General features: G+C 36.8%; 1 protein-coding gene across 3 annotated transcripts in view; it reads left to right on the forward strand.

The window, feature by feature from the left end:
• ubp1 (upstream binding protein 1) overlaps positions 1 to 13,984 on the forward strand; it is a 65,011-nt gene that overhangs the window by 33,554 nt on the left and 17,473 nt on the right. For all 3 annotated transcript variants that reach the window (XM_061931389.1, XM_061931388.1, XM_061931390.1), the window contains exons 3-8: positions 554 to 630; positions 703 to 808; positions 5,453 to 5,559; positions 5,633 to 5,785; positions 5,867 to 5,977; positions 6,045 to 6,152. In XM_061931389.1, coding sequence (XP_061787373.1) covers positions 554 to 630; positions 703 to 808; positions 5,453 to 5,559; positions 5,633 to 5,785; positions 5,867 to 5,977; positions 6,045 to 6,152 — 662 coding nt within the window. The remainder of the gene's footprint in view (positions 1 to 553; positions 631 to 702; positions 809 to 5,452; positions 5,560 to 5,632; positions 5,786 to 5,866; positions 5,978 to 6,044; positions 6,153 to 13,984) is intronic.

A 13,984-nucleotide genomic window follows, 5' to 3' on the forward strand; every position in this document is an offset into this window, starting at 1 on the left:
CTAGACGAAGTGGCTGGGGAGAGGAAAGTCTGTTCTTCAGAATATTTCATTATTATTTTATATATCTGTATCCATAATGACTTGAAAAAAATGTATCGTATATCCCTACTTTTTTTTTCTTCCATCCACGTGGATTAATTTATTTCACTAATTTGATGAACATTTTTTGCATTTAGGGAACATTTATATTACATTTAATGTTCTTATTTCTTCAGAATATTTTATTATTATTTTATGTATCTGTATCTATATTGACTTGAAAAAAATATCGTGCATCCATACTTTTTTTCCAATCCACGTGGATTGATTTATTTCACTAAATGTATTTAATTTAAAAAACAAGATTGTTTCATTTAAGCAACAATTTACACTTGATATATTCTTATTTCTTCAGAATATTTTATTATAATTTAATTTAAATGACTTAAAAAAATATCTTAATAATTTGAGTTAGTTCTTTGAATATTGAAATATTTACCTAATCTGCCCTGCACGGCTGCACACAAAGAAATAATACACAATAAATCAACAAGATGACGTTTTGTGCTGTCAGGCCAGTCTTACGAGGTACGCATGTTGGACAACAGGAAGCCCGATGAGTTGCCAGAACTCAACAACAAGCTGGTGAAGGTGGGTTTCTTGGCACGTGTGCACAACCGTCACATATCCTCGTACATTGTGTGTTTGCTTGTGTTTGTGTAGAGCATCGTGAGAGTTGTGTTCCACGACCGGCGGCTGCAGTACACGGAGCACCAGCAGCTGGAGGGCTGGAAGTGGAATCGCCCTGGCGACCGTCTACTTGATATCGGTAATGACTTCTCACGCTTTCCAGTATTGTTCGTTAAAAGCAGGGCTGTCCAAACTTTTTCCACTGATGGAAATTTTTCATTTTCAGAACCAATACAAAATGTACAGTTTTTTAACCTTTAGGGCCCTCCTCAAGTTTAGTCCCAGGGACCAGGAAGGGTCATAAAGAATATTAAAAATAAGTCATATGTAGTTTTTTTTTTTCAATGCTTAAATCACTAGTTTAATTTCCAGATTTATATGTCCATATAACGTTTTTGTTTTCTATTTATTAGGGTTTTTTTTACATTTTATGCCCTTTTTGTTAATATTTTATGTCCTCTTTGTTAAAAAAAACTAAACATTTTTCTTATGGCAAAAACACAAAATATGCAATATTGTCCCCCCAAAAATATTTCAAAGTGGAATATTTGATGTGAAGTAATTGGAGCCTTGAATAGGTCAATAATTCATAACATTTATTTAAATTAATTATACATTTTTGAACAATGGCCGTTAAAACAATCCCACTAAAGTTATTGGAGATCCAAAAGGGCCCCACTCATAAAAGTGTTACAAATAAGTAATACGCTATTTTAATTATTTAAAAAAATCCAATAATTTTAGAACATTTTATGCCCTTTTTGTGAAAAGAAAATCTTGTTTTATTATGGCAAAAACACAAAATATGCAATATTGTCCCCCCAAAAATATTTCAAAGTGGAATATTTGATGTGAAGTAATTGGAGCCTTGAATAGGTCAATAATTCATAACATTTATTTAAATTATTTATTCATTTTTGAACAATGGCCGTTAAAAAATCCCACTAAAATGATTGGAGATCCAAAATGGCCCCCACTCATAAAAGTGTTAAAAATAAGTAATACACTATTTTAATTATTTATATTTTCAACGCTTACATCTCTAAAGCATCTTCAGATCTACCTGTCCATTTTTTAAATTAGTTTTAGAATATTTTATGCCCTTTTTGTGAAAAGAAAATCTTGTTTTATTATGGCAAAAACACAAAATATGCAATATTGTACCCCCCCCCCAAAAAATATTTCAAAGTGGAATATTTTATGTGAAGTAATTGGAGCCTTGAATAGGTCAATAATTCATAACATTTATTTAAATTAATGATTAATTTTTTAACAATGGCCGTTAAAAAAAATCCCACTAAACTTATTGGGTATCCAAAAAGGCCCCACTCATAAAAGTGTTAAAAATAAGTAATACACTATTTTAATTATTTATATTTTCAACGCTTGCATCTCTAAAGCATCTTCAGATCTATCTGTCCATTTTTTGAATTAGTTTTACAAATTTTTATGCCCTTTTTGTGAAAAGAAAATCTTGTTCTATTATGGCAAAAACACAAAATATGCAATATTGTACCCCCAAAAATATTTCAAAGTGCAATATTTGATGTGAAGTAATTGGAGCCTTGAATAGGTCAATAATTCAAAACAACATTGATTTTAATTTATTATTAATATTTGAACAATGACAGTTTAAAAAAATCCCACTAACATTATTGGGTATCCAAAAGGGCCCCACTCATACAAATGTTAAAAATAAGTAATACACTGTTTAATTATTTATATTTTCAACACTTAAATCTTTAGAGCATCTTTAGATCTATCTGTCCATATAAAGTTTTTTGTTTATTTAATTAGTTTTACAATATGTTGTGCCCTTTTTGTTAAAATAAAACCTTGTTTTTTTATGGCAAAAACACAAAATATGCAATATTGTCCCCACAAAATATTTCAAAGCAGAATATTTGATGTGAAGTAATTGGAGCCTTGAATAAGTTAATAATTCATAACAACATTTATTTTAAATTATTGTTATTTTTTGAACAATGGACAGTTAAAAAAAATAAAAATTCACACTAAAAATTTTGTGGAACCAAAAGGGCCTCCCCACTCATAAAAGTGTTAAATTTCACTCTATTTTTTATTTATTTTTTTACTTTCAATGCTTAAATCTCTACAGCATCTTCAGATATATTTGTCCATATCAAGTTTATTTTGAAAAAAATGATTTAGTGCCCTTTTTGTTAAAAGAATACCTTGTTTTTTATGACAATAGCACAAAATATGCAATATTGTCCCCAAAAAATATTTCAAAGTGGAATATTTGATGTGAAGTAATTGGAGCACTGAATAGGTCAATAATTCATAACATATATTTAAATTCATTATTAGTATTTGAACAATGACAGTTAAAAAAAATCCTACTAAAATTCTTAGGGATCCAAAAGGACCATACTCATATAAGTGTAAAAAATAAGTCATACACTATTTATTTTTATTTTTTTTACTTTCGCCGCTTAAATCTCTAGATAATTTTCAGCTCTATGAGTCCATATAAGGTTAATTGTTTTTTAAATATTGTATGCCCTTTATGTTAAAAGAAAACCTTGTTTTTTATGGCAAAAACACAAAATATGCAATATTGTCCCCCCAAAAATATTTCAAAGTGGAATATTTGATGTGAAGTAACTGCAGCCTTAAATAGGTCAATAATTCATAACATTGATTCATTGTTATTTTTTGAACAATGACAAAAATCCACTAAAATTTTTGCGGATGCAAAAGGGCCCCCACTCATAAAAGTGTTAGAAATATGTCATACACTGGTTTTTACTTTTTTTTAACTTTCAAAGCTTAAATCTCTAGAAAACATACTTTTTTATTTGGCAAAACACAAAATATGCATATTTTTTTAATGTTTTCTTTTTTGTATAGTTTTTTTTATGCCCTGTTTGTCAAAGAAAACATAGTTTACTATTTGGCAAAACACAAAATATGCAATATTTTTCCCCAAAAATATTTCCAAGTGGAATATTTGATGTGAAGTATTTGAAGCGTTAAATAGGTCAATAAATTACAACATTTATTTTAATTTATTGTTATTTTTTTAGCAATGACAGTTAAAAGAAAAATGTCACTTAAATGTTTGCGGATCCAAAAGGGCCCCACTCATAAAAATGTTAAAAAATATGTAATACACTATTTTTATTTGTTTTACTTTCAATGCTGCAATCTATAGATTATCCGGCAATCATAAGTTTATATATATATATTTTTTTTTTTGTATAGTTTTTTTATGCCCTGTTTGTCAAAGAAAACATACTTTTTTATTTGGAAAATACACAAAATATGCAATATATTCCCCAAAAAAATATTTCAAAGTGGAATATTTGATGTGAAGTAATTGGAGCGTTAAATAGGTCAATAATTCACAACATTTATTTGAATTTATTGTTATTTTTTGAGCAATGACCGTTAAAATAAAAAATATCACTAAAATGTTTGCGGAGCCAAAAAGGCCCCACTCATTAAAAAAAAATAAAAAAATGTAATACACTATTTTAATTTTTTTTACTTTCAATGCTCAAATCTATAGATTATCCGGCAATTATAAATGTATATTATTTTTTAAATGTTTTTTTTTTGTATAGTTTTTTTCCTGCCCTGTTTGTCAAAGAAAACATACTTTTTTATTTGGCAAATACACAAAATATGCAATATTTTTCCCCAAAAATATTTCCAAGTGGAATATTTGATGTGAAGTAATTGAAGCGTTAAATAGGTCAATAAATTACAACATTTATTTTAATTTATTGTTATTTTTTTAGCAATGACCGTTAAAAGAAAAATGTCACTAAAATGTTTGCGGATCCAAAAGGGCCCCACTCATAAAAATGTTAAAAAATATGTAATACACTATTTTTATTTGTTTTACTTTCAATGCTGAAATCTATAGATTATCCGGCAATCATAAGTTTATATATATATTTTTTTTTTTGTATAGTTTTTTTATGCCCTGTTTGTCAAAGAAAACATACTTTTTTATTTGGAAAATACACAAAATATGCAATATTTTCCCCAAAAAAATATTTCAAAGTGGAATATTTGATGTGAAGTAATTGTAGCCTTGATTAGGTCAATAATTCACAACATTTATTTGAATTTATTGGTATTTTTTGAGCAATGACCGTTAAAAGAAAAATGTCACTCAAATGATTGTGGATCCAAAAGGGCCCCACTCATAAAAATTTAAAAAAATATAGGCTCCAGCGACCCCCCGCGACTCCAAAAGGGACAAGCGGTAGAAAATGGATGGATGGATGTAATACACTATTTTTATTTGTTTTACTTTCAATGCTCAAATCTATAGATTATCCGGCAATTATAAGTTTATATTATTTGTTTAATGTTTTTTTATTTTATTTTATTTAATTTTTTGTAATGCCCTGTTTGTCAAAGAAAACATACTTTTTTATTTGGCAAATACACAAAATATGCAATATTTTCCCCAGAAAAATATTTCAAGGTGGAATATTTGATGTACCGGTAGGTAATTGGAGCCTTGATTAGGTCAATAATTCACAACATTTATTTGATTTATTGTTATTTTTTGAGCAATGACCATTTAAAAAAAGCAGCATTCATGGCCGCATTATGTTATTAAAGTCAAGAATGCAACTTATTCTCTCGCTACATTACACCTGTTTGCTCTTTTATGCCACTTTTTAAATGTATTTATCATTAGTAGTTTTAGAATGTGGACACCCCTGATCTAGTGTGTGTGTGTGTGTGTGTGTGTGTGTGTGTGTGTCTCTGTGTGTGTGTGTGTGTGTGTGTGTGGCAGATATTCCCATGTCGGTGGGCATCCTGGAGCCCAAGACGCACCTTGCCCAGCTGAATGCGGCCGAGTTCCTGTGGGACTTGAACAAAAGAGCGTCTGTGTTTGTGCAGGTAGTGCACTCGTCCTCCTCCCTTCTGCCTCACTGCCTCAAATCGTTTGATGGTTTGACCGCGCCCCCCGCAGGTGCACTGCATCAGCACCGAGTTCACGCCCAGGAAGCATGGCGGCGAGAAGGGCGTCCCCTTCAGGATCCAGTTCGACACCTTCGCTCAGGGAGATAACGGCGAGTACCTGGAGCACCTGCACTCGGCCTCCTGCCAAATTAAAGTCTTCAAGGTACGCCGTCGCCCTCTTGTGGTCGCTCCCGAGCCGCGCGCCGTGGTTAAGTCTTTCCTCCCCCCCGGCCCTGCCTGTCAGCCAAAGGGCGCGGACCGTAAGCAGAAGACGGACCGAGAGAAGATGGAGAAGAGAAGCCCTCAGGAGAAGGAGAAGTACCAGCCTTCTTACGATACCACTATCCTGTGTGAGGTCAGTGCTGGCAGCGGACTGCACTCGCCCGTCTCCGTCCTCGCTTCACCGTGTGTGTCGCACTTAGACCAGACTGGAGCCCATCATCGAGGAGGCCGGCGACCACGAGCTGAAGAAGTCCAGCAAGCGGACACTTCCCGCCGACTGTGGCGACTCCCTGGCCAAGAGAGGCAGCGTAAGCATCCCGTTTCTTCTAACCGCCCGCACATGCAGTTAGCTATTAGAGCAGATCTGGGCAAATTCAATCTGGCCCGCCGAACATTCCCAAATAATTTTTATAGATGTTTAAGATGGAAAGTGTAGCTGCCATTATGATGTGCAGTGATGTTTTCAAATGACCGAAAGTCTTGAACTATACAAAGTATTTCAATTAGGGATGTCCGATAATGGCTTTTTTGCTGATATCCGATATTGTCCAACTCTTAATTACCGATACCAATATCAACCGATATATACAGTCGTGGAATAAACACATTATTATGCCTAATTTGGACAACCAAGTATGGTGAAGATAAGGTACTTTTTAAAAAAAATTATAAAATAAAATAAGATAAATAAATTAAAAACATTTTCTTGAATAAAAAAGAAGTAAAACAATATATAAACAGTTACATAGAAACTAGTAATTACGGTAATGAAAATGAGTCAAATGAACTGTTAAAGGTTAGTACTATTAGTGGACCAGCAGCACGCACAATCATGTGTGCTTATGTACTGTATCCCTTGCAGACTGTATTGATATATATTGATATATAATGTAGGAACCAGAATATTAATAACAGAAAGAAACAACCCTTTTGTGTAAATGGGGGAGGGAGGTTTTTTGGGTTGGCGCACTAATTGTAAGTGTATCTTGTGTTTTTTATGTTGATTTAATTTTTTTTTAAAAACGATTACAATAATAAAAACAAAGGATACCGATAATTTCCGATATTACATTTTAAAGCATTTATTGGCCGATAATATTGGCACGCCAATATTATCGGACATCTCTAATTTCAATGGTTGGAATCTGCACTTTTGCATGGTATACTAGTTACTATGGTAATCTAATTAGTTACTATGGTAATCTAATTACCGAATTTTTCGGATTATAAATCGCTCCGGAGTATAAATCGCACCGGCCGAAAATGCATAATAAAGAAGGAAAAAAGCATATATAAGTCGCACTGGAGTATAAGTCGCATTTTCTTGGGAAATGTATTTGATAAAAGCCAACACCAAGAATAGACATTTGAAAGGCAATTTAAAATAAATAAAGAATAGTGAACAACAGGCTGAATAAGTGTACGTTATATGAGGCATAAATAACCAACTGGTATGTTAACGTAGCATATTATGGTAAGAGTCATTCAAATAACTATAACATATAGAACATGCTATACGTTTACCAAACAATCTGTCACTCCTTATCGCTAAATCCCATGAAATCTTATACGTCTAGTCTCTTACGTGAATGAGATAAATAATATTATTTGATATTTTACGGTAATGTGTTAAAGGGGAACATTATCACAATTTCAGAATTGTTAAAACCATTAAAAATCAGTTCCCAGTGGCTTATTATATTTTTCGAAGTTTTTTTCAAAATTTTACCCATCACGCAATATCCCTAAAAAAAGCTTCAAAGTGCCTGATTTTAACCATCGTTATATACACCCGTCCATTTTCCTGTGATGTCACATAGTGATGCCAACACAAACAAACATGGCGGAAAGAACAGCAAGCTATAGCGACATTAGCTCGGATTCAGACTCGGATTTCAGCGGCTTAAGCGATTCAACAGATTACGCATGTATTGAAACGGATGGTTGTAGTGTGGAGGCAGGTAGCGAAAACGAAATTGAAGAAGAAACTGAAGCTATTGAGCCATATCGGTTTGAACCGTATGCAAGCGAAACCGACGAAAACGACACGACAGCCAGCGACACGGGAGAAAGCGAGGACGAATTCGGCGATCGTCTTCTAACCAACGATTGGTATGTGTTTGTTTGGCATTAAAGAAAACTAACAACTATGAACTAGGTTTACAGCATATGAAATACATTTGGCAACAACATGCACTTTGAGAGTGCAGACAGCCCAATTTTCATCAATTAATATATTCTGTAGACATACCCTCATGTCAGCAGGCCAGGGAAGCTAGGGTCGATATTCTTCTCTTGATCATCTTCGGTGGCATAAGGGACGGTGTGAGCCAAGACATCCAGGGGGTTTAGCTCGCTCGTCTGCGGGAACAAACTGCCGCCATTGCTTGCCGTGCTAGCGAGGTCCTTTGTCCCTGAATTGCTCACACACTCCGGCAGATTCAATGGGGGTCTGGCGGCAGATTTCTTTGACTTTATCGTTGGAAATGCATCTGCTTTGAGTGTCGCAGGATATCCACACATTCTTGCCATCTCTGTCGCAGCATAGCTTTCGTCGGTAAAGTGTGCGGAACAAACGTCCAATTTCTTGCCACTTTCGCATCTTTGGGCCACTGGTGCAACTTGAATCCGTCCCTGTTCGTGTTGTTACACCCTCCGACAACACACCGACGAGGCATGATGTCTCCAAGGTACGGAAAACAGTCGAAAAAACGGAAAATAACTGAGCTGATTTGACTCGGTGTTTGAGAAAATGGCGGATTGCTTCCCGATGCGACGTCACATTGTGACGTCATCGCTCCGAGAGCGAATAATAGAAAGGCGTTTAATTCGCCAAAATTCACCCATTTAGAGTTCGGAAATCGGTTAAAAAAATATATGGTCTTTTTTCTGCAACATCAAGGTATATATTGACGCTTACATAGGTCTGGTGATAATGTTCCCCATTAGTAATTTCACACATAAGTCGCTCCAGAGTATAAATCGCACCCCCGGCCAAACTATGGAAAAAAACTGCGATTTATAATCCGAAAAATACGGTAGTTACCGTATTTTTCGGTAATATGTTACGTTAACATACCAGGCACGTTCTCAGTTGGTTATTTATGCCTCATATAACGTACACTTATTCAGCCTGTTGTTCACTATTCTTTATTTATTTTAAATTGCCTTTCAAATGTCTATTCTTGGTGTTGGCTTTTATCAAATACATTTCCCCCCAAAAATGCGACTTATTCTCCAGTGCGACTTATATATGTTTTTTCCCTTCTTTATTATGCATTTTCGACTTATACTCTGGAGCGACTTATACTCCGAAAAATACGGTACTATGGTAATGTAAGTCACAGCAGCTCAGACGAGGCACCAAGCAGTGTGGGTGGGGAGCGTTTCCACAGAGTGTTTCCAGAGCGGCCAGCCTGAAATGTGGGTGTCAGGGACAGATGTGGAAGGAGATTTTTACAACAAAGTTCTAAAGATTAGTGATATATCAGATTGTAGATGTTTGTTTTTTTACCCTTCGCGTAGGGCTTGGCGATATGGCCTTTTATTAATATCTCAATATTTTTAGGCCATGTCACGATACACCATATATATCTCCATATTTTGCCTTAGCCTTGAATGAACACTTGATGCATATAATCACAGCAGTATGATGATTCTATGTGTCTACATTAAAACATTCTTTTTCATACTGCATTAATATATGCTACTTTTAAACTTTCATGCAGAGAGGGAAATCACAACTAAGTAAATTTAGCAAAAGTGTATTTATGAAAGAGTTATTAATCAGTGGCACAAACATTCATGTCATTTCAAAACAGAAAGTGCAAGATTGTCAGAGACATTTTAAAACAAGCTATTAGTGCACTTTTGTGCATGATGTCACTAAGATGACATATCAAAACAACACTAAATTAAAGTGCACTTTTTGTACAGAACGCCACTACAATAGTTTAAAACAAATAAAGTGCACTTTTGTACATGATGTCACACAAGATATTTCAATAAGTGTCAAATAAAAATGAGCTGCATAATAGCAAATCAAATAGTGTATGTCCTTCACTATGTGGTAGGTTCCTGCGGACGTTATCTCCTTCTGTTGTTGACTATTTGTTTCATACGGTGTTGGTGTGGAAATGGTTGCCTCGGCATTTTGTTGGTGTGGCACCGAACGGAGATGTTGACATGCGGAGTTTCAAACACTCTTCATTCTCCAGTGGGTGACTTTTCAAATGATGCTACAAACCACCGCCAGAAGATGGACCCCCTGCTGTTTTTCTTGGGAATTAATTCTTCCTTCATTTGTTACCAGATTCGCACCTTCTTTCTCTCGTATTACCACTCGCATCACAGCTAACGTTACCCATGCCGCTACCTCTCTGCTCGGGTAGAAGGTGCGCTTGTTTTATGTCTCTGTGAGAAGGAGAGACAAGAAAGAGTGAGAAGAGCCTGTAGTGTAATGCCCGCAGCTAAAAGCAACTGCGTGAGAACGTATACTGCAATATCACGATATAGTCATTTTCTATATCGCACACAGACAAACCCGCGATATATCGAGTATATTCCATATATCGCCCAGCCCTACCTTCGCGTTCATATTCCGCTGTTTGTTGCGTTTCCCTTCATTGTAAAATATGTCGATGGAGAGGGTTGTGTTGGGGACGGCGTGGCGAAGTTGGTAGAGTGGCCGTGCCAGCAATCCAAGGGTTGCTGGTTACTGGGGTTCAATCCCCACCTTCTACCATCCTAGTCACGTCCGTTGTGCCTTGCATGGCAGCTCCCGCCATCAGTGTGTGAATGGGTGAATGTGGAAATACTGTCAAAGCACTTTGAGTACCTTGAAGGTAGAAAAGTGCTATACAAGTATAACCCATTTATCATTTAATTTGTGACATTCATATGTTGTCAATAGGGCTGCAACAACTAATCGATTAAAATCGATTATAAAAATAGTTGGCGATTAATTTAGTCATCGATTCGTTGGATCTATGCTATGCGCATGCGCAGAGGCTATTTAAAAAAAAAAAATTTAATAAACTGCAACATTTACAAACAGCTGAGAAACAATAATCAAAATAAGTATGGTGCCAGTATGCTGTTTTTTCCCCCCAATAAAATACTGGAAAGGATAGAAATGTAGTTTGTCTCTTTTATCCGATTATTAATCGATTAATCGGAGTAATAATCGACAGATTAATCGATTATCAAATTAGTTGTTAGTTGCAGCCCTAGTTGTCAATATTCAGTGTTTTATCGTTCATAGTTAATATTGTAAATCACACATTCTTTATTTTCATGTCCATTCTGGGCGTGTCATTCAGTAAAAAAATGTACAATTCCATTCCGTTTCTTCAGGCTGTCATAACGTTTCAGCATTCAATCAGACATTATTGTGAGGATTTGTATTAGTGTTCCTAAAAATAGCTATATCGGCCCCCCCCAGACACATTTTCTTCTCTAAATTTGGCCCCCTGAGTCGACATAATTACCCGGGCCTGTACTAGAGTCACACGCTTCCATCAGGGCGACGTGGCGCAGTTGGGAGAGTGGCTGTGCCAGCAACCTGAGGGTTCCTGGTTCAATCCCCACCTTCTACCATCCTCGTCACGTCCGTTGTGTCCTTGAGCAAGACACTTCACCCTTGCTCCTGATGGGTCCTGGTTAGCGCCTTGCATGGCAGGGTGAATGTGGAAATAGTGTCAAAGCGCTTTGAGTTCCTTAAAAAAAAAAAAGGGAGAAAAGGGCTATACAAGTATAACCCAAATAGGGCAGTTAAGTTTAACTAAGTTAAGTTAAAGTTAAAGTACCAATGATTGTCACACACACACTAGGTGTGGTAAAATGTGTCCTCTGCATTTGACCCATCCCCTTGATCACCCCCTGGGAGGTGAGGGGAGCAGTGAGCAGCAGCGGTGGCCACGCCCAGGAATCATTTTTGGTGATTTAACCCCCAATTCCAACCCTTGATGCTGAGTGCCAAGCAGGGAGGTAATGGCTCCCATTTTTATAGTCTTTGGTATGACTCGGCCGGGGTTTGAACTCACGACCTACCGATCTCAGGGCGGACACTCTAACCACTAGGCCACTGAGTAGGTGCTTCCTCACCTGACCTGGCACTTTTGCACCACGCTTACTGAGCTCATCAGAATAATTCATTAGCTGACTGCATGCTGCTATTTTATGTTTAAATACAGTTACCATAAATATGATGAATTATGACGTCATACTTGTACGGATCCAAAATGAAGTGACGTTACCCGTATCGTGCTGTAGGTGGGTTAGAGTGAGCAAATCAAGCGCTCCTTTTAAACGCCCTGACCTCATTGTAAACAAACATGACGTCGATCGTGGGCTTCCCCTTTTCAGAGGAAGACGTTTCGTGTCCTATCACCAAAAATGATTCCCGGGCGCGTCACCGCTGCTGCTCACTGCTCCCCTCACCTCCCAGTGGGTGATCAAGGGTGATGGGTCAATCTAATGCATTATTATTATTATTATTAAATGCAGAGTGTGTGTGTGACAATCATTGGTACTTTAACTTTACCTTTAGCTATTTGCTGGAAGTGTCCCGATGCGACACGATACTGATTATTGGAGCTTTGAGTATTGGCCGATACCGATATTGGTCCGGTACGATATCAGCAGGAATCCTACGTGTATTATTGAGTAGTGTGGAATGTTAGGAAAAGTTTGATCCAGTGAACCTATTTTGTATTTACCATCTGTAATGGACTGATGTAATCTTTAAATTGAAGTGGTATGGCAATTATTTGTACTGCGACATATCACAGTAATTCATGAAGTTAAGCTCCTGATGCAGTAAGTTGAATGATGTGGACACGTTTGGTACTGGACACTTTCTAACCCTCTTCTGCCTTGGACACTTTGTGGAAGTAATATGTCTTTAAGGTGGAGTAGTTGTGGATTTTTTGGCGACACCTAGTGGCCACAATAGTTCACGATGCAGCAAGTTGAATAGTGCGAACACGTTTGTTACTGGATACGTTCTAAAACTCTTCTGCCTTGGAGACTTTGTATGTGTAAGTACTATGTCTTTAAGGTAAAGTGGAGTGGTTATGGTTTATTTTTGGCGACGCCTAGTGGCCACAATAGCTCATGATGCAGTCAGTTGAATAGTGCGGACACGTTTGTTGCTGGACATGTTCTTAGATTTATGTGTAAGTAATATGCAACTAAAAATATTTTATACTTGTTAATATTGACAAATGTGTTGTTTCATTGTTCAATGATTACTGCGTGTGTACTTACTAGCTTGTGTGCTATTGTGTGCTGTTGTGTTTCTGCTAGCTTGACCGAAATAAAAGAAAGTGTGTGCTGCAGGACTGCTTGTATCGCACATGATATCGCACACAAGTAAACATGCTGCAGGAATGCTTGTATCACACATGATATCACACACAAGTGAACGGGCTGCAGGACTGCTTGTATCGCACATGATATCACACACAAGTGAATGGGGCTGCAGAACTGCTTGTATCGCACATGATATTACACACAAGTAAACGTGCTGCAGGACTGCTTGTGTTGCACATGACATCGCACACAAGTAAACACGCTGCAGGGCTGCTTGTATTGCACATGATATCACTCACAAGTAAACGCGCTGCAGGACTGCTTGTATCGCACATTATATCACACACAAGTGAACGGGCTGCAGGACTTCTTGTATCGCACACAAGTAAAAACGCTGAAGGACTGCTTGTGTTGCACATGATATCACACACAAGTGAACGGGCTGCAGGACTGCTTGTATTGCACACAAGTAAACACGCTGCAGGACTGCTTGTATCACACATGATATCACACACAAGTAAACGTGCTGCAAGACTGCTTGTGTCGCACATGATTTCGCACACAAGTAAACACACTGCAGGACTGCTTGTATCACACATGATATCACACACAAGTGAACGGGCTGCAGGACTGCTTGTGTTGTACATGATATCGCACACAACTAAACACGCTGCAGGACTGCTTGTATCGCACATGATACAACACACAAGTAAACACTTTGCAGGACTGCTTGTATCACACATGATATCACACACAAGTAAACGCGCTGCAGGACTGCTTGTGTCGCACATGATATCGCACACAACTAAACACGCTGCAGGACTGC

This window comes from Nerophis lumbriciformis, linkage group LG37 (genome assembly GCF_033978685.3).
Source record: "Nerophis lumbriciformis linkage group LG37, RoL_Nlum_v2.1, whole genome shotgun sequence".
Classification (NCBI taxonomy): domain Eukaryota; kingdom Metazoa; phylum Chordata; class Actinopteri; order Syngnathiformes; family Syngnathidae; genus Nerophis; species Nerophis lumbriciformis.